This window comes from Mobula hypostoma (genome assembly GCF_963921235.1).
Source record: "Mobula hypostoma chromosome 8 unlocalized genomic scaffold, sMobHyp1.1 SUPER_8_unloc_2, whole genome shotgun sequence".
Classification (NCBI taxonomy): Eukaryota; Metazoa; Chordata; class Chondrichthyes; order Myliobatiformes; family Myliobatidae; genus Mobula; species Mobula hypostoma.
In genome coordinates, this window is record NW_026948125.1 from 93764 (window position 1) to 121722 (window position 27959).

At 53.9% G+C, this 27959-nt stretch overlaps 1 protein-coding gene across 1 annotated transcript; it reads left to right on the forward strand.

Annotated features, from left to right (window-relative positions):
- Positions 1-977: 977 nt before the first annotated feature.
- Positions 978-27955, forward strand: LOC134341170 (intermediate conductance calcium-activated potassium channel protein 4-like). Its single transcript, XM_063038969.1, has 8 exons — positions 978-1396; positions 10605-10694; positions 15578-15960; positions 17986-18124; positions 18984-19094; positions 24414-24532; positions 24943-25012; positions 25886-27955. Exons 1-8 carry the CDS (start codon positions 1175-1177, stop codon positions 26048-26050), a joined length of 1299 nt encoding a protein of 432 aa, XP_062895039.1. The 5' UTR covers positions 978-1174; the 3' UTR covers positions 26051-27955.
- Positions 27956-27959: the final 4 nt, after the last annotated feature.

Sequence of the window (27959 nt, forward strand, 5' to 3'; positions counted from 1 at the left end):
TTCCCTGGGTGGGGTCAGTCCATGCACTCCACATCCGCCACATTTCCTGTTTCCCATCTACAGGTCAGGAGTGTGATGGAACACTGCCCAGGTTATAGATCCTGGAATGGGTCCAGTAAATCATGGAACCCAGACAGAACGGCCCAGGAAAAGGCTGTTTGGCCAATGGTGTTTGTGCTGAACAGGATGACAAATTCCTTCTGCCCTCACACTACCCATATTCGTCCTTTCATGTGTGTATCTAACACCTCTCTTGTCTCTACCACCACCACAACTGCTGGCAGTGCATTGCAGGCACTCACCACTCGGTGTTAAAAAGCTTGCCTGACACATCTCCTTTAAACTTTCCCCTCTCACCTTAAGTGCATGCCCTCTGTCATCAGGCATTTCGATTCCAGGAAAAAGATACCAGGTCTCTACTCTATCTGTGTTTTCCTTAATTTCATAAACTTCTGTCTGGTCTCCCCTCAGCCACCTCTGCTCCAGAGAAAACACCCACAGAACAGGGCAGGGTCCAGTGGGTCGGGCAGCTGAACAAGGAGTCAATGTTTCGGGCCAAGACTCAAGAGGACCAGGGAAAATACCAGAGTGAAAAGGTGGGGGAACAGGAAGGAGAACTAACAAGAAGGTGATAGGAGAAGGAGGGAGCGCTCTGGGAGGGGCTGTGTGGAAAAAAGCGCTGTGGGAGGAGCGGTGAGGAAAGAGAACTGTGGGGGGGCAGTGAGGAGGGAATGCTATGGGTGGGGAAGTGAGGAGGGAGCGCTATGGGAGGGGCAGTGAGGAAAGAGCACTGTGAGGGGGCAATGAGAAGGGAGCACTATGGGAGGGGCAGTGAGAAAGGAGAATTTGACAAGATCCAGAGACAATAAGTACTATCTGTCTTTGTACACTCATTTCCTCTCATTTCCTCTCTCCAGCCGATAAAGCCAAGGTCTCTGCCCAATTAGGGAAACTATGTTCGAGGGTGTGGGTGTAGACCCATGTTTGTATGTGCTCCTGGGCGTGTCCGTGAGTGTGTGTACTTTGTGGAAGAGTGTGTGTGTGTGTGTGTGTGTATCTGTGTCTGTCTGTCTGTCTCTGCCAGTCAGTGTGTGAGTGTGTTTGTTTATCTGGGGCTCTCTGTGCCCCAGTTTGAACCCCAACTCCCCTGCTTGCCCCAGTACGTTCTCTGGAGATGGGGGACCCGGTGATCTGTGTCGGGGACCCTGCCCTGGGAGGCAGGATTTCTGGGAAGAACTGGGCCCTGCTCCCAGAAGTGGTAGCCAGCAGACTCCAACACCGCAGGGCCCTGGTACTGAGACAGCGCCATCTCTGCAACGTCTGTCTGGCACTGGTGGTTCTGGGCATTGGCCTGGTGATTGCCAGCACTGAACTGGCCTGGCACACATCGCACCCGGTGAGTCCATCTCTGCCATGGAACATTCTGGCAAGGGTCATGGGCACCAGGAGTGGGGGCAAGGAGGGAGCGCTGTGGGAGGGGGTGAGGAGGGAGTACTGTGGGAGGCAGTGAGCAGGAGGCACTGTGGGAGGGGTTGAGGAGGGAACACTGTGGGTGGGGTGAGGAGGGAGTACTGTGGGAGGGGGTGAGGAGGGAGCACTGTGGGAGGGGTGAGGAGGGAGTACTGTGGGAGGGGTTGAGGAGGGAACACTGTGGGAGGGGGTGAGGAGGGAACACTGCGGGAGGGGGTGAGGACGGAGTGCTGTGGGAGGTGGTAAGGAGGGAACGCTGTGGGAGGGAGTGTGGAGGGAACACTGTGGGAGGGAGTGAGGAGGGAACGCTGTGGGAGGGGGTGAGGAGGGAATGCTGTGGGAGGGGGTGAGGAGGGAATTCTGTATGGGGTGAGGAGGTAACGCTGTGGGAGGGTGTGAGGAGGGAACACTGTGGGAGGGGGTGAGGAGGGAACGCTGTGGGAGGGGGTGAGGGGGGAATGCTGTGGGAGGGGGTGAGGAGGGAATTCTGTAGGAGGGGGTGAGGAGGGAGCACTTTGGAAGGGTTGACGAGGGAACACTGGGAAGGGGTGAGGAGGGAGTACTATGGGGGGTGAGGAGGGAACGCTGTGGGAGGGGGTGAGGAGGGAATTCTGTGGGAGGGGGTGAGGAGGGAACACTGTGGAAGGGGGTGAGGAGGGAGCACTTTGGAAGGGTTGACGAGGGAACGCTGTGGGAAAGGGTGAGGAGGGAGTACTATGGGGTGAGGAGGGAACTCGGTGGGAGGGGGTGAGGACGGAGTGCTGTGGGACGCGGTGAGGAGGGAACGCTGTGGGAGGGGGTGAGGAGGGAACGCTGTGGGGCGGTGAGGAGGGAACACTGTGGGAGGGGTGAGGAGGGAACGCTGTGGGAGGGGGTGAGGAGGGAATGCTGTGGGAGGGGTGAGGAGGGAATGCTGTGGGAGGGGTGTGAGGAGGGAACACTGTGGGAGGGGTGAGGAGGGAGTGCTGTGGGAGGCGGTGAGGAGGGAACGCTGTGGGAGGGGGTGAGGAGGGAACGCTGTGGGAGGGAGTGAGGAGGGAACACTGTAGGAGGGAGTGAGGAGGGAATGCTGTGGGAGGTGGTGAGGAGGGAATTCTGTGGGAGGAGGTGAGGAGGGAACGCTGTGGGAGAAGACAATGAGGAGGGAACGCTGTGGGAGGGGGTGAGGAGAGACTGTAGGAGGGGGTGAGGAGGGAACACTGTGGGAGGGGGTGAGGGGGGAATGCTGTGGGAGGGGGTGAGGAGGGAATTCTGTAGGAGGGGGTGAGGAGGGAGCACTTTGGAATGGTTGACCAGGGAGCGCTGTGGGAGGGGGTGAGGATGGAGTACTGTGGGAGGGGGTGAGGAGGGAACACTGTGGGAGGGAGTGAGGAGGGAACACTGTGGGAGGGAGTGAGGAGGGAATGCTGTGGGAGGGGGTGAGGAGGGAATTCTGTAGGAGGGGGTGAAAGGGAGCACTTTGGAATGGTTGACCAGGGAGCGCTGTGGGAGGGGGTGAGGAGGAAGTGCTGTGGGAGGGGGTGAGGAGGGAACGCTGTGGGAGGGGGTGAGGATGGAACGCTGTGGGAGGGGGTGAGGAGGGAACACTGTGGGAGGGAGTGAAGAGGGAACGCTGTGTGAGGCGGTGAGGAGGGAGAGCTGGGGGGGTGAGGAGGGAATGCTGTGGGGGGGGTGAGGAGGGAATTCTGTATGGCGGGTGAGGAGGGAACGCTGTGGGAGGGGGTGAGGATGGAATGCTGTGGGAGGGGGTGAGGAGGGAATTCTGTGGGGGGGTGAGGAGGGAACGCTGTGGGAAGGGGTGAGGAGGGAATTCTGTGGGAGGGGGTGAGGAGAGAACACTGTGGGAGAGGGTAAGGAGGGAACACTGTGGGAGAGGGTAAGGAGGGAACACTGTGGGAGGGGGTGAGGAGGGAACACTGTGGGAGGGAGTGAAGAGGGAACGCTGTGTGAGGCGGTGAGGAGGGAGAGCTGGGGGGGTGAGGAGGGAATGCTGTGGGGGGGGTGAGGAGGGAATTCTGTAGGGCGGGTGAGGAGGGAACGCTGTGGGAGGGGGTGAGGATGGAATGCTGTGGGAGGGGGTGAGGAGGGAATTCTGTGGGGGGGTGAGGAGGGAACGCTGTGGGTAGGGGTGAGGAGGGAATTCTGTGGGAGGGGGTGAGGAGAGAACACTGTGGGAGAGGGTAAGGAGGGAACACTGTGGGAGAGGGTAAGGAGGGAACACTGTGGGAGGGGGTGAGGAGGGAACACTGTGGGAGGGGGTGAGGGGGAAACGCTGTGGGGGGGGTGAGGAGGGAATTCTGTAGGAGGGGGTGAGGAGGGAGAGCTGGGGGGGTGAGGAGGGAACGCTGTGGAAGGGGGTGAGAGGGGAACGCTGTAGAAGGGGGTGAGGGGGGAACGCTGTGGGAGGGGGTGAGGAGGGAACGCTGTGGGAGGGGGTGAGGAGAGAACGCTGTGGGAGGGGGTGAGGAGGGAACGCTGTGGGAGGGGGTGAGGAGGGAGCACTGTGGGGGGGTGAGGAGGGAATGCTGTGGGAGGGGGTGAGGAGGGAACGCTGTGGGAGGGGGTGAGGAGGGAGCACTGTGGGGTGTGAGGAGGGTATGCTGTGCGAGGGGGTGAGGAGGGAGAGCTGGGGGGGTGAGGAGGGAACGCTGTGGAAGGGGGTGAGAGGGGAACACTGTAGAAGGGGGTGAGGGGGGAACGCTGTGGGAGGGGGTGAGGAGAGAACACTGTGGGAGGGGGTGAGGAGGGAACGCTGTGGGAGGCGGTGAGGAGGGAACGCTGTGGGAGGGGGTGAGGAGGGAACGCTGTGGGGCGGTGAGGAGGGAACACTGTGGGAGGGGTGAGGAGGGAACGCTGTGGGAGGGGGTGAGGAGAGAACACTGTGGGAGGGGGTGAGGAGGGAACGCTGTGGGAGGCGGTGAGGAGGGAACGCTGTGGGAGGGGGTGAGGAGGGAACGCTGTGGGGCGGTGAGGAGGGAACACTGTGGGAGGGGTGAGGAGGGAACGCTGTTGGAGGGGGTGAGGAGGGAACACTGTGGGAGGGGGTGAGCAGGGAACGCTGTGGGGCGGTGAGGAGGGAACACTGTGGGAGGGGTGAGGAGGGAACGCTGTTGGAGGGGGTGAGGAGGGAACGCTGTGAGGCGGTGAGGAGGGAACATTGTGGGAGGGGTGAGGAGGGAGTGCTGTGGGAGGCGGTGAGGAGGGAATGCTGTGGGAGGGAGTGAGGAGGGAACACTGTGGGAGGGAGTGAGGAGGGAACGCTGTGGGAGGGGGTGAGGAGGGAACGCTGTGTGAGGGGGTGAGGAGGGAATGCTGTGGGAGGGGGTGAGGAGAGAACACTGTGGGAGGGGGTGAGGAGGGAACACTGGGAGGGGCTGAGGAGGGAACGCTGTGGGGGGGGTGAGGAGGGAACGCTGTGGAAGGGGGTGAGGGGGGAAAGCTGTGGGAGGCGGTGAGGAGGGAACGCTGTGGGAGGGGGTGAGGAGGGAACGCTGTGGGAGGCGGTGAGGAGGGAATGCTGTGTGAGGGAGTGTGGAGGGAACGCTGTGGAAGTGGTTGAGGAGGGAGCACTTTGGAAGGGTTGACGAGGGAACACTGTGGGAGGGGGTGAGGAGGGAACGCTGTGGGAGGGGGTGAGGAGGGAATTCTGTGGGAGGGGGTGAGGAGGGAACGCTGTGGAAGGGGGTGAGGAGGGAACGCTGTGGGAGGCGGTGAGGACGGAGTGCTGTGGGAGGCGGTGAGGATGGAATGCTGTGTGAGGGAGTGTGGAGGGAACACTGTGGGAGGGGCTGAGGAGGGAATTCTGTGGGAGGGGGTGAGGAGGGAACGCTGTGGGAGGGGGTGAGGAGGGAACGCTGTGGGGCGGTGAGGAGGGAACACTGTGGGAGGGGTGAGGAGGGAACGCTGTGGGGCGGTGAGGAGAGAACACTGTGGGAGGGCGTGAGGAGGGAACGCTGTGGGAGGGGGTGAGGAGGGAACACTGTGGGAGGGGGTGAGGAGGGAACACTGTGGGAGGGGGTGAGGAGGGAACACTGTGTGAGGGAGTGTGGAGGGAACACTGTGGGAGGGGGTGAGGAGGGAATTCTGTGGGAGGGGGTGAGGAGGGAACGCTGTGTGAGGGAGTGTGGAGGGAACACTGTGGGAGGGGGTGAGGAGGGAATTCTGTGGGACGGGGTGAGGAGGGAACGCTGTGGAAGGGGGTGAGGAGGGAGCACTTTGGAAGGGTTGACGAGGGAACACTGTGGGAGGGGGTGAGGAGGGAACGCTGTGGGAGGGGGTGAGGAGAGAACACTGTGGGTGGGGGTGAGGAGGGAACACTGTGGGAGGGGGTGAGGAGGGAACGCTGTGGAAGGGGGTTAGGGGGGAACGCTGTGGGAGGGGGTGAGGAGGGAGTGCTGTGGGAGGCGGTGAGGAGGGAATGCTGTGTGAGGGAGTGTGGAGGGAACACTGTGGGAGGGGGTGAGGAGGGAATTCTGTGGGAGGGGGTGAGGAGGGAACACTGTGGTAGGGGTGAGGAGGGAACACTGTGGGAGGGGGTGAGGAGGGAGTGCTGTGGGAGGCGGTGAGGAGGGAATGCTGTGGGAGGGGGTGAGGAGGGAATTCTGTAGGAGGGGGTGAGGAGGGAGCACTTTGGAAGGGTTGACGAGGGAACACTGGGAAGGGGTGAGGAGGGAGTACTATGGGGGGTGAGGAGGGAACGCTGTGGGAGGGGGTGAGTAGGGAATTCTGTGGGAGGGGGTGAGGAGGGAACGCTGTGGGAGGGGGTGAGGAGGGAATTCTGTGGGAGGGGGTGAGGAGGGAACGCTGTGGAAGGGGGTGAGGAGGGAACGCTGTGGGAGGCGGTGAGGACGGAGTGCTGTGGGAGGCGGTGAGGATGGAATGCTGTGTGAGGGAGTGTGGAGGGAACACTGTGGGAGGGGCTGAGGAGGGAATTCTGTGGGAGGGGGTGAGGAGGGAACGCTGTGGGAGGGGGTGAGGAGGGAACGCTGTGGGGCGGTGAGGAGGGAACACTGTGGGAGGGGTGAGGAGGGAACGCTGTGGGGCGGTGAGGAGAGAACACTGTGGGAGGGCGTGAGGAGGGAACGCTGTGGGAGGGGGTGAGGAGGGAACACTGTGGGAGGGGGTGAGGAGGGAACACTGTGGGAGGGGGTGAGGAGGGAACACTGTGTGAGGGAGTGTGGAGGGAACACTGTGGGAGGGGGTGAGGAGGGAATTCTGTGGGAGGGGGTGAGGAGGGAACGCTGTGTGAGGGAGTGTGGAGGGAACACTGTGGGAGGGGGTGAGGAGGGAATTCTGTGGGACGGGGTGAGGAGGGAACGCTGTGGAAGGGGGTGAGGAGGGAGCACTTTGGAAGGGTTGACGAGGGAACACTGTGGGAGGGGGTGAGGAGGGAACGCTGTGGGAGGGGGTGAGGAGAGAACACTGTGGGTGGGGGTGAGGAGGGAACACTGTGGGAGGGGGTGAGGAGGGAACGCTGTGGAAGGGGGTTAGGGGGGAACGCTGTGGGAGGGGGTGAGGAGGGAGTGCTGTGGGAGGCGGTGAGGAGGGAATGCTGTGTGAGGGAGTGTGGAGGGAACACTGTGGGAGGGGGTGAGGAGGGAATTCTGTGGGAGGGGGTGAGGAGGGAACACTGTGGTAGGGGTGAGGAGGGAACACTGTGGGAGGGGGTGAGGAGGGAGTGCTGTGGGAGGCGGTGAGGAGGGAATGCTGTGGGAGGGGGTGAGGAGGGAATTCTGTAGGAGGGGGTGAGGAGGGAGCACTTTGGAAGGGTTGACGAGGGAACACTGGGAAGGGGTGAGGAGGGAGTACTATGGGGGGTGAGGAGGGAACGCTGTGGGAGGGGGTGAGTAGGGAATTCTGTGGGAGGGGGTGAGGAGGGAACGCTGTGGAAGGGGGTGAGGAGGGAACGCTGTGGGAGGCGGTGAGGACGGAGTGCTGTGGGAGGCGGTGAGGATGGAATGCTGTGTGAGGGAGTGTGGAGGGAACACTGTGGGAGGGGCTGAGGAGGGAATTCTGTGGGAGGGGGTGAGGAGGGAACGCTGTGGGAGGGGGTGAGGAGGGAACGCTGTGGGGCGGTGAGGAGGGAACACTGTGGGAGGGGTGAGGAGGGAACGCTGTGGGGCGGTGAGGAGAGAACACTGTGGGAGGGCGTGAGGAGGGAACGCTGTGTGAGGGGGTGAGGAGGGAACACTGTGGGAGGGGTTGAGGAGGGAACACTGTGGGAGGGGGTGAGGAGGGAACACTGTGTGAGGGAGTGTGGAGGGAACACTGTGGGAGGGGGTGAGGAGGGAATTCTGTGGGAGGGGGTGAGGAGGGAACGCTGTGTGAGGGAGTGTGGAGGGAACACTGTGGGAGGGGGTGAGGAGGGAATTCTGTGGGACGGGGTGAGGAGGGAACGCTGTGGAAGGGGGTGAGGAGGGAGCACTTTGGAAGGGTTGACGAGGGAACACTGTGGGAGGGGGTGAGGAGGGAACGCTGTGGGAGGGGGTGAGGAGGGAATGCTGTGGGAGGCGGTGAGGAGGGAAGGCTGTGGGAGGGGGTGAGGAGGGAATGCTGTGGGAGGCGGTGAGGAGGGAACGCTGTGGGAGGGGGTGAGGAGGGTGTGCTGTGGGAGGCGGTGAGAAGGGAATGCTGTGGGAGGGGGTGAGGAGGGAACACTGAGGGAGGAGTGAGGAAGGAACGCTGTGGGGCGGTGAGGAGGGAACGCTGTGGGAAGGGGTGAGGAGGGAACGCTGTGGGGCGGTGAGGAGGGAACACTGGGAGGGATGAGGAGGGAACACTGTGGGAGGGGTGAGGAGGGAGTGCTGTGGGAGGCGGTGAGGAGGGAATGCTGTGGGAGGCGGTGAGGAGGGAATTCTGTGGGGGGGGTGAGGAGGGAACACTGTGGGAGGGGTGAGGAGGGAACACTGTGGGAGGGGGTGAGGAGGGAATGCTGTGTGAGGGAGTGTGGAGGGAACACTGTGGGAGGGGGTGAGGAGGGAATTCTGTGGGAGGGGGTGAGGAGGGAACGCTGTGGGAGGGGGTGAGGAGGGAACACTGTGGGAGGGGGTGTGGAGGGAACACTGAGGGAGGAGTGAGGAAGGAACGCTGTTGGGCGGTGAGGAGGGAACGCTGTGGGAAGGGGTGAGGATGGAATGCTGTGGGAGGGGGTGAGGAGGGAATTCTGTAGGAGGCGGTGAGGAGGGAGCACTTTGGAAGGGTTGACGAGGGAACGCTGTGGGAAGGGGTGAGGAGGGAGTACTATGAGGGGTGAGCAGGGAGCGCTGTGGGAGGGGGTGAGGAGGGAACACTATGGGAGGGGGTGAGGAAGGAACACTGTTGGAGGGGGTGAGGAGGGAACACTGTGGGAGGGGTGAGGAGGGAACACTGTGGGGCGGTGAGGAGGGAACGCTGTGGGAGGGGGTGAGGACGGCGTGCTGAGGGAGGCGGTGAGGAGGGAACGCTGTGGGAGGGGATGAGGAGGGAGTACTGTGGGAGGGGGTGAGGAGGGAACGCTGTGGGAGGCGGTGAGGAGGGAACACTGTGGGAAGGGATGAGGAGGGAAGGTTGTGGGAGGGGGTGAGGTGGGAACACTGTGGGAGGGGGTGAGGAGGGAACACTGTGGGAGGGGTGAGGAGGGAACGCTGTGGGAGGGGTGAGGAGGGAACACTGTGGGAGGGAGTGAGGAGGGAACGCTGTGGGAGGTGTGAGGAGGGAACACTGTGGGAGGGACTGAGGAGGGAACGCTGTGAGAGTGGGTGAGGAGGGAGCACTGTGGGAGGGGCAGTGAGGAGGGAATGCTGTGGGAGGGGGTGAGGATGGAATGCTGTGGGAGGGGGTGAGGAGGGAATTCTGTAGGAGGGGGTGAGGAGGGAGCACTTTGGAAGGGTTGACGAGGGAACGATGTGGGAAGGGGTGAGGAGGGAGTACTATGAGGGGTGAGCAGGGAGCGCTGTGGGAGGGGGTGAGGAGGGAACACTATGGGAGGGGGTGAGGAAGGAACACTGTGGGAGGGGGTGAGGAGGGAACACTGTGGGAGGGGTGAGGAGGGAACACTGTGGGGCGGTGAGGAGGGAACGCTGTGGGAGGGGGTGAGGACGGCGTGCTGAGGGAGGTGGTGAGGAGGGAACGCTGTGGGAGGGGATGAGGAGGGAGTACTGTGGGAGGGGGTGAGGACGGCGTGCTGAGGGAGGCGGTGAGGAGGGAACGCTGTGGGAGGGGATGAGGAGGGAGTACTGTGGGAGGGGGTGAGGAGGGAACGCTGTGGGAGGCGGTGAGGAGGGAACACTGTGGGAAGGGATGAGGAGGGAAGGTTGTGGGAGGGGGTGAGGTGGGAACACTGTGGGAGGGGGTGAGGAGGGAACACTGTGGGAGGGGTGAGGAGGAAACCAGGTGGGAGGGGTGAGGAGGGAACACTGTGGGAGGGAGTGAGGAGGGAACGCTGTGGGAGGTGTGAGGAGGGAACACTGTGGGAGGGAGTGAGGAGGGAACGCTGTGAGAGTGGGTGAGGAGGGAGCACTGTGGGAGGGGCAGTGAGGAGGGAATGCTGTGGGAGGGGGTGAGGAGGGAGAGTTGGGGGGGTGAGGAGGGAACACTGTGGGAGGGGGTGAGGAGGGAACGCTGTGGGAGGGGGTGAGGAGAGAACACTGGGAGAGGGTGAGGAGGGAACGCTGTGGGAGGGGGTGAGGGGGGAACGCTGTGGGTGGGGGTGAGGAGGGAATTCTGTAGGAGGGGGTGAGGAGTGAACGCTGTGGAAGGGGGTGAGGATGGAGCACTTTGGAAGGGTTGACGAGTTAACGCTGTGGGAAGGGGTGAGGAGGGAGTACTATGGGGGGTGAGCAGGAAGCGCTGTGGGAGGGGGTGAGGACGGAGCACTGTGGGAAGGGGTGAGGTGGGAACACTGTGGGAGGGGGTGAGGATGGAGTGCTGTGGGAGGCAGTGAGGTGGGAACACTGTGGGAGGCAGTGAGGTGGGAACACTGTGGGAGGGGGTGAGGTGGGAACACTGTGGGAGGGTGTGAGGGGGGAACGCTGTGGGAGGGGGTGAAGATGGAACACTGTGGGAGGGACGGTGAGGAGGAAACATTGTGGGAGGGGGTGAGGAGGGAACGATGTGGGGTGGGAGTAAGGAGTGACTTCTCTCTGTTTTCTTTGTAGTACATTGTTGATACGCTGACAATTATTAACACTGTCTCATCTCTGCTCCTCTTGGCTCTGACCCTGGCCTACCACAGGACCTCTCTTCAGGTAAACCACCCTCTCCCCCTTCCCACACCCCCTAGGGTCACGGGGCCACATGGTACAGAAAATGGTCCTTTGGCCCCTCAGCTCCTTGTCGAGGAGGGTGCCTATTTGTTTGACCCGTGTACCTGTCTAAGTGGCCTTTAAATGTCGTTACCGGGCCTGCCTCATCCACTTCCTCTGGCAGCTCATTCCATCAACCACCACCTTCTGGGTGAAACAATTACCGCTCAGGTCCCCTTTAAACCTTTCCCCTCTCACCTTAAAACTCTGCCCCCTAGGTTTAGATTCCCCTACCGTGGGGAAAGGATTGTGATCACCCACCTTATCTCTACCCCTCATGGTTTTATAAATCTCTATAAGGTCGCCCCTCATCCTACTTCACTCCAGGGAAAACAGTCCCAGTCTTTACATCCTCTCCTTATAACTCAAACCCTCCGGTCCCAGTAACATCCTCTCCTTATAACTCAAACCCTCCAGTCCCAGTAACATCCTCTCCTTATAACTCAAACCCTCCGGTCCCAGTAACATCCTCTCCATATAACTCAAACCCTCCGGTCCCAGTAACATCCTCTCCTTATAACTCAAACCCTCCAGTCCCAGTAACATCCTCTCCTTATAACTCAAACCCTCCGGTCCCAGTAACATCCTCTCCTTATAACTCAAACCCTCCGGTCCCAGTAACATCCTCTCCTTATAACTCAAACCCTCCAGTCCCAGTAACATCCTCTCCTTATAACTCAAACCCTCCGGTCCCAGTAACATCATCTCCTTATAACTCAAACCCTCCAGTCCCAGTAACATCCTACTGAATCTTACCTGCACCCTCTCCAGTTTAATGACATCCTTCCTATAGCTGGGCGACCAGAACTGCACACAATATCCCACCAGCGTCTTTTATAGTTGTAATGTGATGTCCCAACTCCTATATTCAGTGCCCAGACCAATGAAGACCAGCGTGACAAATGCCTTCTTCGCTGCCCTGCCTACTGGTGTCATTATTTTCACGTACCTATATATCTGTATTACTGGGTCTCCTTGCTGTATGACACTTCTCGGTGTTACCACGTGAAAGTTCTGTGTATGTCCTGCCCTGGTTTTACTGATCAAATACAATGCCTGACACTTGTCCAAGTTAAATTCTATTTACCCGCTTCCCCAGCTGAGAAAGAACCTGGTGTAACCAAGGACACCTTCCTTCACTGTCCACTACACCACCAACTTTGGCATGATCCACAAACTTACTAACAATGCTAACTAAGTCCTCATCTATATAGTTAATATAAGCTAGGTTAGACCTGCCAGAGAACAAATCTCTCTGAGATTGGAATCTATCAGAGATGCGCTGATAGTCAGCACCTACAAGAAGAAAGGTGACCGTAGTGATTGTGGAAACCACCGAGGAACCTCCCTTCTGTCCACAGCTGGCAAGATTATGGTGAAGATACAGCTCACGATCATCTCAGAAGATGTGCTTCCTGAAAGCCAACGTGGCTTTGGGGCTGGAAGGGCAACCACTGACAGGGTTTTTACTTTGAGGCAACTCCAGGAGAAGGCAGTAGAACAGCAGCAATCTCTGTACATTGTCTTTGTTGATTTCTCACAAGCGTTTGATACGGTGGGCAGAGAAACACTCTGGGAAGTGCTCAAAACTTATGGCTGTCCAGATAGGCTGGTTACCATGATCAAGTTGTTTCATGAGAACATGTCTGGCAAAGTATCTATCGGAGGAGACGTCAGTGAAGCCTTCACCATCAACCACGAGGTAAAACAGGGATGTGTTCTTGCTCCAACTTTGTTCACACTATATCTTGCTGCAGTCTTGGAAATAATGGACCATAATTTGGACAAAGGTGTGTACATCAGGATTCGCTCAGATGGAAAATTGTTCAACATGTCAAGACTCAAAGCCTCAACCAAATCAAGAAAGATTTGTGTCAGAGAGCTTCTGTATGCAGACGACTCAGCCCTGGTTGCTACTGATGTTAATGTGATTAAAGAAATTATTGACCGCTTCTCATTTGCTGCCACTCTTTTTGGCCTAAGAATCAATGTCTCCAAAACCGAACTTCTGTACCAGCCTCCTCCTCTGTGTAGTCCCAGTGAGACCCAACCACCGGTCATATCAGTCAATGGGGTAGTGCTGAATTGTTCTGACTCTTTCACATACTTAGGAAGTGCTGTGACCAACACCAGCCCATCAGATCTGGAAGTTGAGAGGAGAATTCAATCAGCTACAAAAGTCTTTGGTGCTTTGCAGAAGCGACTTTGGTCTCTCCACGACATTAAAATGGCAACCAAGGTCAAAGTGTGTAACACAGCTGTTTTACCATCTCTGCTTTATTCAACTGAAACGATGACATTGTATCGGAAACACATCAAGAAATTGGCCAGGACAAAACAGGCATTTACACCAAATATTACACATCAGGTGGCAAGAGAGGGTACCCGATGTGGAGGTGCTCAAATGTGCTGGGACAGTCAGCGTAGAATCGCTCATCGCAACTTCTCAGCTGCGTTGGACTGGTCATGTCACAAGAATGAGCGATGATCGTTTACCCAAGCTGTTTTCTCTGGCGAGCTACACGAAGGAAAGAGGAAGCACGGTGGCCAGAAGCTATGCTACAAAGATGTGCTCAAGCACCACATGAAGAACACTGACATGAATATCAACCCCTGGGAGAAAGATCCTTTGGACAGAAGAAGTTGGCACTGCATTGTCAAGAAGTCAATCCCAGCTATTGAGGAGAAAAGGCAGAAGAAATATGAACGCAGACTTTCGGTGCTAGACCAGTCAAATCACAAATGCAACTGATGTGGGAGACAGTGCCAATCGAATGCTGCTCTTGTGGCCCATAACCGTGCCTGCAGAGACTAAACTCTCATTGACATCGAGATCGATGGGCAGCCGAAGATGAACAGTTAATATAGGAGACAGCCAATAGCGAAGCCAGCACTGATCCCTGCAGCACTCCATTATCACCTCCACCCACCAGGATCACTTTGTGTCCAGCTGGCCAGCTCACCCTTCTGCTCTGCCCTTGTCAATCTTCTTGGTCGCCTCTTCAGACGAATTCCAACAAATTTAGGGGCCATGATATTCCCACACACAAATCCATACCGACTCTCCCTCATCAGTTCTTGCATTTTTGAAGATTAGAGATTATTTTTGTTCTTACATTGTAAAGATTAACTATATTTTACATGTTTATTTAAGCATCAAAACACACAGTGGCCAAAACAGTCCAAGGGCATGCTGAGGGCAGCCCACAATTATCGCCGTGCTTCTGACGTGCCCACAACTTACTGACCTGAACCTCTATGTCTTTGGACTGTGGGAGGAAACTAGAGTACCCGGAGGAAACCAGTGTGGTCACAGGGAGAACGTACAAACTCCTTACAGACAGCGCGGGAATTGAACCGCAACTGAGCAATTGCTGGTGCTGAAAGGCAGTACACTAACCACTATACTAGAGTGTCACGTCCCTCCTGCCCAGGGGATTTATCCTCGAAGACTCTCAGCATCTCCACTTTTGTTTATTCAGCCATACAATATGGAGTCAACCCTTCTGACCCCCTCAAGCTGTGATTTCCGACGGCCCCCAATCGCAGAGCAATTTACCATGACCAGTTAACTATCTCTATCCCTCTCTGGGACTGTGGGAGAAAACCAGAGCACCCTGTGAAAACCCACACGTCCCACGTACAATGACTCCTTACAGAACAGCGCCAGAGTTGAACTCCGAACCCCAGAACAGAAATTGCATCGCCCTAACCGCTACCCCACTGTGGGTCCAAGACATAACTATCATTTTGTTAATTCCTTATCATCCAGGGAATTTTCCACAGTAAATACAGAGAAGAAAAATGATTTAAGACCTTGCCCACCTCCTGTTGCTGCACAATTTCACTAATCCTCAGTTCTCTCCCTGGTTACCCTCTGGTTGTTAATATACTTGTGGAATCTCCGTGAGTCTTCTGCACCTTATCTGATGGGGCAAATCTCTGCTCACACTTTGCCCTCCACATTTCCCCCTTGAGGCCTCCCACGTCCCTTTGTATTCCTCCCGCAATTCACTTGAGGCCTTGGGCATGCACCTACCGAGGGCCCTCCCGTCAACAGACAAGAAGTCCATTCGGCCCATGTCAGCTCACACACAATCCTATCCAACCAAGGTTATTTCTGGGTAGTGATTGTTCCCCACAACCCAACCAGCTACCCCACCCCACCACAATCTACCCCTCGCTAACCTACATGAGGTGGCTGATTCATCAACTCCACACGTCTCACCAGAGGAAGGCAGTTAAACCAGGCCAGGACTTACATAGAGAATGGCGGGGCACAGGGGGCAGGGAGACCTGGAGGTATAGGTAGCTGGTTCCCCGAATGCATTGTCACAGTTAGACAGCAGGGAGAGGAAACAGTTTGACATGCTGGCCTTCACTGGTTGGTGAAACAGAGCTGGAATAGCAGGTTATCTGAATTGATCAGCTCTACGTAAATAGACCCGATGCTAAGAATGTCAGTTTTGTCTATGCAACGTGAAATATTTCTGTTCTCAGCAGAAAATATGCCAAAGGGAAACGGAGCTCATTTCTGAGAGGTTCATTGGTGCAGTTTGGTTTAGACAGAAGGGGGCAGGTCCAATCATCTCTGATAGACAGTTGGAATCAATGCCGATCTGCATTGGGACGCCAGGCCCAGGGGGGGTGAGATGGGGTGTTCCCTGATACCACCTGGTCCGAGGTTGCTGGGTTACATCCCAGACTGAGTAAAGAGAAAGCACCGTTAGTGGGGTAGAGGGGAGAGGGCGCTAAGGGAGGGAGGGGTGAGGAGAGAGAGACTGGATCCCACACTGACGACACTCTCCCCCACGTTCTCTCCACAGCTCCTGATGATGGATGAGGGCCTGGGAACATGGCGAGCTGCCCTCACCCTCCGCCGTAGGGCCTACCTCGCCCTCGAGATGCTGGTGTGTCTCCTGCAGCCTCTGTCCCAGAGTGGGGAAGGGGATGGGGGCTTGCCGGGTAGCGAAACGGTGCCACTGGCAGCTGCCAGCCTCCTCCGCCTGCACTGGGTGAGACGGGCACTGCTTCTCAACAGCCCACTGCTGCAGCCATCCTACCGGGCACTGGGCTCCCTTGGCAGGGTCCGTCTCCGATCCCCCTTCGCCCTCAAACTCCTGATGGAGACCTGTGGCGGCCGCCTCCTCCTCGTCTTTGCCTCTTCCCTCTGGCTGCTCGGCTCCTGGACCCTCAGCCTGTGTGAGAGGTTGGTAGGAGAGGGGAAGGGGGGTTGGTGCAAGGGGTGGGGAGAGGTCCAGAGGGAGGGCAGGGCAAGGGAGAAGGGAAGAGGAGGGAGGGAGAAGGGGAGCGTAAGAGAAGAATGGGAGGGGGGAGAGGATAAGGATGCAGGGGTGAGAGAGGGAGGTGGAAGGAGTGGGGGGGGGGTGCGCGGTTGCTTGGACTCCTGGAGGGAGGGGAGTTGGGAAGCGGGGGGAAGGGTTGGGACGGGGAGAGAAGGAAGGGTCTGGTTGAAAGCCATCAGCCCCACATGAAGCAAACCTCTCAGGTGGGGGTAAGTGGAGACATACAGTGTGTCTCTCACAGACACACACACACAGATACACACTCACACACATAGACGCACACACTCACACAAACAGATACACACTCAGACACACACACATACTAACACACACTCTAACACATACATATACTCACACACACACAGATACACACTCTTACACAAACACACACACACACACACACACACACACACACACACACACACACACATACACACACACACACACTCTCACACACACAGACACCCAGACACATAGACATAGACAAACACACTCCCATAGACACATACACACGTACACACAGAAGGCAGACATACACACACACACACACACACACACACACACACACTCATACACACTGCCATACACAAATACACACACACAGAGACACCCAGACACATACACACATATAGCACACACACACATAGACAAGCGCGCACACATTCAGACATGCACACAGACACTCTCCCTCCCCTCTCTCCCCTCTCCCCCACTCTCTCGAATCTCTCTCCAATCTCACCCCCTCTCTCCCCATTCTTTATCCCCCTCTCTCCCCTGTCTCTCTCTCCACTCTCTCTCTCCCCTCTCTCTCTCCCTCTCTCTCTCCCCCTCCCCTCTCTCTCCCCTCTCTCTCCCCTCTCTCTCCCCTCTCTGCACTCTCCTCCACTCTCCCTCTCTCTCTTCTCTCTCCCCTCCCCTCTCTCTCTCCCCCTCCCCCCCCTCTCTCTCTCTCTCCATTCTCCCCTCTCTCTCCCCTCTCTCCACTCTCCCCACTCTCCCCTCTCTCTCTTCTCTCGCCCCCTCTCTCTCCCCTCTCTCCACTCTCCCCACTCTCCCCTCTCTCTCTTCTCTCGCCCCCTCTCTCTCCCCTCTCTGCACTCTCCTCCACTCTCCCTCTCTCTCTTCTCTCTCCCCTCTCCCTCTCTCTCTACCCCTCCCCTCTCTCTCTCTCTCTCTCCACTCTCCCCTCTCTCTTTTCTCTCACCCCCTCTCTCTCTTCTCTCACCCCCTCTCTCCCCTCTCTCTCTCTCTCCTCTCCCCCCTCTCTCTCCACTCTCCCCTCTCTCTCTCTCCTCTCCCCCCGCTCTCTCTCCACTCTCCCCTCTCTCTCTCTCCACTCTCCCTCTCTCTCTCTCTCCTCTCTCTCCCCTCTCTCTCTCCACTCTCCCCTCTCTCTTTTCTCTCACCCCTCTCTCTCTCTTCTCTCACCCCCTCTCTCCCCTCTCTCTCTTCTCTCTCCCCCTCTCTCTCTCCCCTCTCTCTCCCCTCTCTCTCTTCTCTCACCCCCTCTCTCCCCTCTCTCTCTCTCTCCTCTCTCCCCTCTCTCTCTCCACTCTCCTCCACTCTCCTCCCTCTCTCTCTTCCCTCACCCCCTCTCTTCCCAAACTAACACATCCCTCTCTCCATTTCTCTCCCTCACCCCTCAACCTCTCTCTCTCTCCTCCCTCTCTCCCTGGCTCTCCCTTCCCTCCACCACCCTTTCTCTCCACTTTCCTTCCCCCTTCTCTGTTCTCTCCCTCTCCCCCTCACCTCCCCTCTCCCCTCCACCCACACTCTCCACTGCTAACCACTCTCAGCTCTCCTTCCTCTCTCGCCCTCTCTCCCTTCTCACTCCCTTTCTCACTACACCACCCCCCTTCCTGCCCCTTTGTGTGCTGGTTTGCTCGGTCTGAGGGTTAAGGAGGTCACTGCCTGTTCTGTGTCCCCAGAACCAACAACGGGAGCAGCAGCGTTGGCCTGCTGGATTCGATGTGGCTGATTCCGATCACGTTTCTGACCATTGGCTACGGGGATATCTCCCCACACACCTACTTCGGGAAATTCATCTGTCTGCTGACTGGCATTACGGTAGTTACAGAGGGAGCGCTGTGGGGCGGCTGGTGAGGAGGGAGCATCACAACAGAGTTTAACCCAATCTGTAATCCTGGGGCACAGTGCATGTGTATGGGCGTGAAATGGTTCGAAATGCGGTCTGTAATGCCTCTGGTATAATGGCGTGTGTTCTGGGGTGTATAACAGGATACGTAACAATCTGCAGTGTGTAATGAGTTCTGTGATGGAGATGCAATGGATTGTAATGCAGTCTGTAACCCCTTGTGTTTAAACTGTAATTGGGTGTGTACAGGATTGTGAATGGTTGTGTAACACTGTGTAATGGTGTTTAACAGTATATATCACGATGTAATGCCTCCAGGCAATGTATATATGCAGAGTTGCATATGGCTGAGTAATGGCATGTAACACAGGCTGTATTCCCCCGTGCACAGCAAGTGTAATGTGGTGTAATGGGGTCAATAGACAATAGGTGCAGGAGTAGACCATTCGGTCCTTCAAGCCAGCACTATAATCTCTCAGGTAGGGCATGTGTACTGGACTGTATATGGATGTGTAACAGTGTGTAATGATATCTGTAATACCCTGGGCTGATATGTACATGGGTGTAACAAGGTGTAGTGGTGTGCAATAAGGTCTGTAAACCTTTGGGCAGGGTGTGTGATGGGGCATGTAACAGGCTGTAATAGTGTGTATTGATGTGTAATGGGATCTGTAATCTTCCTGGACAGGACATGTGTACAGGGGTGTGTAATGGGCTGCAGTGGGCTGTAAATCCATAGGCAGGGCATGTTTAAATAGTGTGTATGGGTGTGTACTCCACCCAGCCAGGGTCTGTGTATGGGTGTAATGGGGTTTGTAATCTCCCCATCAGGGCGTATGCTGCACAGCGTTGCTGATTGCTGTTGTCTCCCAGAAGCTGCAGCTTTGCAGCGATGAGAAACATGTCCACAATTTCATGCAGGAGATGCGACTGCAGCGGCAGGTAAGGCTGTACTCGGACCCCAGTGGGCGGGGCACTCCCATCACCCTCCCTTCCCATAAGAACATCAGAAATAGGAGCAGGAGTCGGTCATCTGGCCCATCAAGCCTGCTCTGCCATTCAATAAGATCATGGCTGATCTGATCATGGACTCATCTCACCTACCTGCCTTTTCCCCCATAACCCTTAATTCCAATACTATCCAAAAACCTATCCAACCTAATCTTAAATATATTGACTGAGGTAGCCTCCACTGCTTCATTGGGCAGAGAATTCCACAGATTCACCACTCTCTTAGAAAAGCAGTTCCTGCTTATCTCCGTCCTAAATCTACTCCCCCGAATCTTGAGGCTATGTCCCCTGGTTCTAGTCTCACCTACCAGTGGAAAAACTTCCCTGCCTCTATCTCATCTATCCCTTTCATAATTTTATATGTTTCTATAAGATCTGCTCTCATTCATCTGAACTCCAGTGAGTACAGTCCCAGGAGACTCAATCCCTCCTCATAGTCTAACCTCCTCATCTCTGGAATCAACCTGGTGAACCTCCTCAGCACCAACTCTAAAGCCAGTATATCCTTCCTCAAGGAGACCAGAACTGCACACAATACTCCAGTTGTGGCCTCACCAATACCCTGTACAGCTGCATCATAACCTCCCTGCTCTTAATTTCAATCCCTCTGGCAATGAAGGCCAACATTCCATTCGCCTTCTGGACAGCCTGCTGCTCCTGTAAACCAACCTTTTGTGATTCATGCACAAACACTCCCAAGACCCCTGCACAGCAGCATGGTGCAATCTTTTACCATTTAAATAATAATCTGCTCTTTCAATTTGCCTTCCAAAGTGGATGACCTCACATTTACCAACATTGTATTCCATCTGCCAGATCCTTGCTCAGTCACTTAACTAATCTATATCTCTCTGCAGATTCCCATATCTTCTGCACAATTTGTTTTTCCACTCAATGTAGTATCATCAGCAAACTTAAATTCACTACACTCAGTCTCCTTTTCCAGATCGTTAATGTATACCGTGAACAGTTGTGGGCCCTGCACCAACCCCTGTGGCACACCGCTCACCACTGATTGCCAACCAGAGTAACACCCATGTATCCCAACTCTCTGCTTTCTATTAATTAACCAATCCTCTATCCATGTTAATACATCACCCCAACTCTATGCATCCTTATCTTATGGATAAGTCTTTTATGTGGCACCTTATTGAACGCCTTCTGGAAATTCAAGTAAATAACATCCATCTGTTCCCCTCTATCCACTGCACTTGTTATATCCTCAAAGAATTCCAGTAAGTTTGTCAAACAGGACCTGCCTTTGCTGAATCCATGCTGCATCTGCCTGATGGATCCATTTCTTTCCAGATACCTCACTATTTCTTCTTTAATGATAGCTTCAAGCATTTTCCCAACTACAGATGTTAAACTAACTGGCCTATAGTTACCTGCCTTTAGTCTACATCCTTTTTTGAACAGTGCTGTGATATTCATTGTCTTCCAATCTGCTGGGACCTGCCCAGAGTCCAGAGTATTGTGGTAAATTATCACCAAAGCCTCTACTATAATTTCTGCCATTTCTTTTAGTACCCTGAGATGCATTCCATCAGGACCAAGGGACTTGTCTATCTTTAGGTCTACAAGTTTGATCAGCACTATCTCTTCAGTGATAGCTGTTGTATTAAGGTCCTCACCTCCCAGCACATCTATAACATCTCTCTTTGGCATGTTGGATGTGTCCTCCATGAAGACTGACACAAAATAGTCATTCAAAGCCTTGGCCATCGCCTCATAACTGTCATGGTCCAGTCTGTGAAGTCTGCATTCCAGTTCACAGTCCAGTCCATGGTTCCTTATTCCAGGTATTTTGATTTTCCCTTGTTGTGTTGGACGCTCTAATTGAGGCACCTGATTCTCATTTTGGGCTAGCTACATAAATAGCTCCTGAGGTCAGCTTCATTTGCAGGATTGTCCCCTTCACCTTTCTCCTGGAGCCTTGCCACCTTTGCCTGAAGCCTTGTCTGTATTGCTGTCAAGTTCTACTGCCAAAGCAAGACTGGAGCCTAGCTGTGTCTAGATAAGGAACTGTCTATTGTTGTTGGGAGCTGTCCCTGTGTCCATGCCTTTGCTAGGTAGGTCTGACTGTTTGCTGCTACCTTGTGTTAGGAACTGTCTCTCTGTGTTCTGTGTGTGAGTCCTGGCCCTATGTCCTGCTCCTTAGGAGGGGTCCTGACTCTGTGTAGAACTCTTGCCCCAAGTCCTGTTCCCAAGGAGGGGCCTCTGTGTTCCTGTTCTGCCAAGACCAAGCCTCTGTGTTCCTGTTCTGCCAAGACCAAGTCTTGTCCTGCCCTTCTGCCTTGCCCAGCCCAGGAGTACTTCGTCCAGCCCAGGAGTACTTCGTCCTGCCCAGGAAAGCCTTGAAGAACCCAAGCCTCATCCAGTCCTGTAGCCACGTCATGTCTTTGCCTAGTTCTGGAGTCCGAGCCTGAGTCAAGACCCAGGTTCTAGGTTCTTGGTCCTTGCCCAGTCTCTGGCTCGGAGTCCATACCCAAGCCTCAAAGAACCCAAGCCTTGTTATGTCCTCGCCTAGTTCTGGGGTCTGAGCTGAGTCAAGACTCAGGTTTTGGGTCCTTGTCCAGTCTCTGGCCTGGAGTCTAAGCCCAAGGCTTCGAGTTCCAAGTTCTGCTTTCCTCACCAAAGTCCTAGCCCAAGTTTGTGTTCCTGTCCCAAGTCCTAGTCTCTGTCCTGTCCTGTCCCTAACTCTAGTATTGGTCCTGTTCCTAGTACTTTAGTGTCTGTGCCTTGCATTTGGGTCCATCACCAATGCCCTCCTTATGACAATAACACAATATCAATTCCCCCTCCTCGTCTTCCAAGGGACCTACGTTCACTTTAGCCACCCTTTCCCACTTTATATAATTATATAAACTTTTGCTATCTGTTTTCATATTTTGTGCTAGTTTATTTTCATAATCTATCTTACCTTTCTTTATTGCTCATCTAGTGGTTCTTTGTTGCTTTTTAAAGTTTTCCCAATATTCCAGTTTCCCACTGCTCTTGGCGGCTTTGTATACACAAGCTTTTAGTTTGATGCCTTCTTTCATTTCCTTACTTATCCAAGGCTGGCTCTCCCCACCCTTGCTGTCCTTGCTTTTAACTGGAATGTACTTTTGTTGACCACCATGAAAAATCTCTTTGAAAGCCTTCCACTGTTCCTCAACCATTCCACCATATAGCCTGTGTTCCTAGTCTATCCATCCAATTCCTCCCTCACCCCATTGTGGTCTCCATTATTTAGGCATAATACACTGGTTTTAGATCAAACTATTGCATCCTCCATTTGTATGAGAAACTCAATCATACTATGATCACTCTTTCCAAGAGGATCCCTAACTATAAGATTGCTGATTTTACTTGTCTCATTGCACAGGACCAGATCTAAGTTAGCGTACTCCCTTGCAGGTTCAGTAACATGTTGTTCAAGAAAGCCATCATGGCTGTGAAGTCCTCCTCAAGTTTCCTCGACCAACTTGATTCACCCAATCCATGTGCAAGTTAAAATTCCCCACGATAACTGCTGTTCCATTCTTGCATGCCTCAGGTATTTCTGTTTATTGCCTGTACCACTGTAATGTTATTATTTGGTGGCTGATAGACCACCCCCACCAGTGATTTGCTGCCTTCACTAGTCCTAATCTCTACCCAGATGGATTCAGCATTCTGCTCCTTGTATCTGTATCATTCATCTCTCACTATCGCCCTGATCTTATCTTTAAATAAGAGAGCTACCCCACCTCCCTTACCTTCCTACCTATCCTTCCGTATTACCTTTTTTTCATAGTCATAGTCATACTTTATTGATCCCGGGGGAAATTGGTTTTCGTTACAGTTGCACCATAAATAATAAATAGTAATAAAACCATAAATAGTTAAATAGTAATATGTAAAATTATGCCAGTAAATTATGAAATAAGTACAGGACCAGCCTATTGGCTCAGGGTGTCTGACCCTCCAAGGGAGGAGTTGTAAACTTTGATGGCCACAGGCAGGAATGACTTCCTATGACGCTCTGTGTTGCATCTCGGTGGAATGAGTCTCTGGCTGAATGTACTCCTGTGCTCACCCAGTACATTATGTAGTGGATGGGAGACATTGTCCAAGATGGCATGCAATTTAGACAGCATCCTCTTTTCAGACACCACCGTGAGAAAGTCCAGTTCCATCCCTGCAATATCACTGACCTGATATCCTTGGATATTTAATTCCCAATTCTCTCCACCTGCAACCACATTTCTGTAAAGGCCACTAAATCATACCACTTTGTACTGATTTGAGCCACAAGTTCATTGACCTTGTTTCGAATACTATGGGCATTCAGATAAAGTGCCCTTATACTCATTGTGCCTTGAAAATCTTATAATCTTTTAGTTTTTTGCACTTGACTTTTCTTCACTTTACTCTTACTTTTCTCTTTTTTTATCTTTTGTTTTTTCTTTATCTTTATCCACACTTCTCTTTTTTACTTTATCCATACTTCTCCACCCCACTACTATTTAGTTTAAAGTCCTATCCACAGCCTAGTTAGGCGATTGGCTAGGATCCAGGTCCCATGACTGTTCAGGTGGAGCCCGTCCCATTGGTACAGCTCCCTCCTTCCCCAATACTGGTGCCAATTTCCCATGAATTCAAACCTACTTCTCCCACACCAATCCTTTAGCCGCACATTTAACTCTCTAATCTTCTTAACCCTGTGCCAATTTGAAAGTGACTCAGGTAGTAATCCAGAGATTACTACCTTTTTGGTTCTGCTTTTTACTTTAGTCCCCAGCTGCTCAAATCGCCTCAGCAGATCCTCTTTCCTCATTCTACCCATGTCATTGGTACCCACATGGACCACGACAACTGGATCTTCTCTTCCCACTGCAAATTCCTCTGCAGGTGTGGTAAGATGTCCCAAACCCAGGTACCAGGCAGGTAACACAGCCTTCGAGGTGCTCTATCCTCACCACAGAGAACTCTGTCTATTCCCCTGACTATACTATCCCCAATTACCACTACATTTCCCTTCTCTCCCCCTAACTCTTCTGATCTCCCCACCCCTCCCCTTCTCTCCCCTTCCTACTCACCTTCCCCCCTCTCCTTCCCCTCTCCATCCTGGGACCTCTGGGTGATCGTAAGGTTAGGGGAGTGACGTGGGTGAGGAGAGGAGGGGTGAGTGGGTTGATGGGGGTTTGGACTCAGTCCCACAGCAGCGATGACAGCCTCCCCCTGTAACATGCTCCCTTCTCTCCCCACGCCCCCCCCCGGCAGGTGCAACGGGCAGCGGTGGATCTGATCGGCTCAGCCTGGCTTGTGTACAGACGCGTGCCAGGGTCTCACCCACGCCAGGCTCGGCAACTACAGCGCAGTCTAGTCACTGCGGTACACAGGTAAACACAGGATGCGCAGTGTGGGTCCATCCAATGGCTTGTTACACCACCACCACCACCACTCCCTGCACCCCGCACTCTCCGTGTAAAAAAAGCCTTGCCCACACATCTCCCTTAAACCCTCTCCTCTCAACTAATGCCCTGGTAAATCTTCCCTGTCCCCTCTCCAAAGACTCCACACAATTCCTGTAATGAGGTGACCAGAATAAAAAGCTCCAGATATTCTATATATAAACCCCCTGACCCCTGGGTTAGCTACCAGCCTGTAACCCCGTCCTGGGGATTTGTCACTTCATATACAAGCCATAACCCCGAACGCTGAGGTTAGATCCCAGCCTGTAATCACTCCAGGATAATGTTCCAGTCCCTTGTAGCTGGTTAAATGTTCATTATAATTACAATTGCTCCAGGTTCCGGAACGCTAAACAACAGGAACGGAGACACCAGGATCAGATCAATTCCATGATGGGACCCAGTAAGGTAACTGGCATTACTCTGGGAATACTCTCCATTCATTAGTTCCAATGGGAGTGTGGACGGTGACAGTGAATGGGAAGGGGTGGGAGTGCAGATAGAGGGAGTGACTGGGAAGGGTTGGGTCCTATTGGGAGTGAATGGGTAGGGATGAGATCATGTTGGGGGTGCGTATAGTAGGAGAGAATGGGAAGAGGCTGGGACCTGTTGGGAGTGAATAGGTAGTGTTATTCACTTGAAGTGTGGATGTTGGGATTAAATGGGAAGGGTTGGGGTCCTATTGGGAGTGTGGACACTGGGAGTGAATAGGAAGATGGGTCCCATTGGGAGTGTGGACAGTGAGAGTAAATGGGAAGGGCCGGGATCCCACTGGCAGTGCGTACATTAGGAGTGAATGGGGAGGGATGGGCTCCCATTGGGACTGCAAATGTTTGAATAGGAAGGGATGAATCCCACTGGGAATATGGATGGTAGGAGTGAATGGGAACAGGTGAGATCCCATTGGGAATGCAAACAGAGGGAGTGAATCAGAAGTGTTGGGGGTCCTATTGGGAGAGTGTGGACAGTGGAAGTGAATGGGAAGGGGTGTGTCCTATTGAAAGTGTGGACGGTGGGAGTTAATGGGAAGGGATGGGCCCCACTGGGAATGTAGATGATGAGAGTGATTAGGAAGGATGGGTACCCATTGGGAGTGCAGATGATGGGAGTGAATGGGAAGGGGTGGGTTTCATTGGGAATATGGACAGTGGATGTGGATGGGAAGGGGTGGGGTTCTGTTGGGAGTGAACAGAGTGGGGGGAAGTGTTCTGTTGGGATCTGCTAATGATTGTTCTGGTCACTGAGTGTGCTGCATTTAATCATGCTCCTCGTGCCTTCCAGATGTACCACCTCCTGCAGGACTTGAACCAGAGTTTGTCTCTGTCCTGCAGCAAGTTGGACCAGAGGCTGACAGCTCTGACAGACAAGGTTGACGGCCTGGCTTCGGACATGAAGGAGATCTCTGCCCTCCTTCACGGCACCTCCCAGCAGCTTCCCAGACACTGACAGCTGCTTCCAGTGAAGTAGCCTGCACTCTGTTAGGAGGGGCCGGGGGTCCTCGGTTCCCAGTGTGCAGCTGCAGGTGGGGGAGGCAGGTTGCCTTGCCGCCTCCCACCATTGTCCCCCTGGTAGTGATCCCACAACTGAATGGGGCAGTCTCGAGATATGTGGACCTCCCAAACTGAGGCCAAGTCCAGCCCTGTCCCAGCTCATCAGCTTCTGGTCCTGAGATGGCAGAAGGGGATGAAGTGATGGGTGTTAAAATGCTGAGAAGGTCCTGTGAGGAGGGAAGTGGAAAGAGAGGGCTGGATAGGGAGTCAAGAATGGAGCAATTCTTTCAGGAATCCATAAGAAAAGGGGAAACTGGTTAAACAGGCTCTTCAGCCCTACTGGTCCATGCTGACCCATATTGCCATCTAAATCAGTCTCGTTTGCCTGCATCTGACCCATATCCCTCTAAACCTTCCCTATCCATGAACCTGTTCTTAATGTACCTGCCTCACAGACTTCAGCTGACAGCTCTTCCTATATATGTGGTCAAAGCATTCTCCCCCACCCCCCAATGTCTCTATTAAATCTCTCCCCTCTCATCTTAAAGCTTTGCCCTCTGGTTCAGACCTGGGGTAAAAGACAGTGCAGGTTCACCCTATCTGTGCCCCTCATGATTTTGGGGGCTATTACAAGAGCTTGTGGAAACTTGGGTTATTTTCTCTGGAGCACCAGAGGCTTGATGTGGGGTGGGGGGTGGAAATTGAGGTGATCCACAGTTAGGGTAGACAGTTGGAGCCTTTCTCCCTGTGGGAAAATGTCTAATACCAGAGGCGAGAGAAAGAAAGTTTAAAGGAGATGTGAGGGGCAATTATTTTTATATGGAGCAGTGGGTGATGGAACGTGCTGCCAGGAGTGATGGAGACAGAGGCTGTTAGATGTGCAGGCAATGGAGGGATATGGACATTGTGGAGTGAGAAAGGATTTGGCATCCCATTCAGCACAGATGTTGTGAGCAAAAGGGCCTTTTCCTGTGATTACTTCATTCCATATTGGGAGATGGGGAAACTGAAATACTGCAGGGAGCTGGAATTTCCAGCGGACGGTGAGTGAATTGACCCTGGTTCGTACACGAGTGGTGAAATCTGTCATGTCAACCCGTGCACAGCACGTCACTGCTTTGAAAATCAATCTGTTAGTGAAATATCAGCTGATTTTGTTGGATCTGGAGATAATATTGGCCAGAAGATTCTTCAGCTGTCAAGAATGAGGCATAAATCTTGTGTTACAGCTATTAGGTGTTCATAAGACAGGTATAACAATAACTAACTCTGGAAGTAAACATCAAAGAAAAGATCGAGTAAGAAAGAAAGGACAAACAAACATGCCTCACAAACCTGACTGAATCCTTAGAGCATGTGATTAAACACAGTATATCGATCTGAGTAAGGCATTCCACAAGCTCAATCAGAAAGTCAAGGTCCAGGGAAACTTGGCTGTGCAGATAGGAGAGGTTTAGAAGGACGTGGGCAAATGGGATGAGCTGAGGTCAGCACAGGTGAGTGGGTGGGCCAAGGACCTGTTTCCCTACTGGATAACCCATGAACTGACAGAAGATTTCAAAACAACTGGCTGTAGACAACTAAGTTTGGTGAAAGCTGTTATGTTGGGGTCTAAATTGTCAATTTTCTTGTAGTTCACCCTTGTTTTTATGTTTGTATAATCACTTGTCTGTTTGTAAATATTCAGTGGATGTTCAGTAATTCGTTCTGCTTCTGACTTTTTTGTGGTTTCTGTGTTCAATTGTTCCATTTAACATTAGTGAATTTACATAGTATACAACCTGAAATTCTTACTCTCTGCAGACATCCACAAAATAAAACAAAGAATGAATGACTAGAAATGTAAGGACCCCAAAGTCCACCCT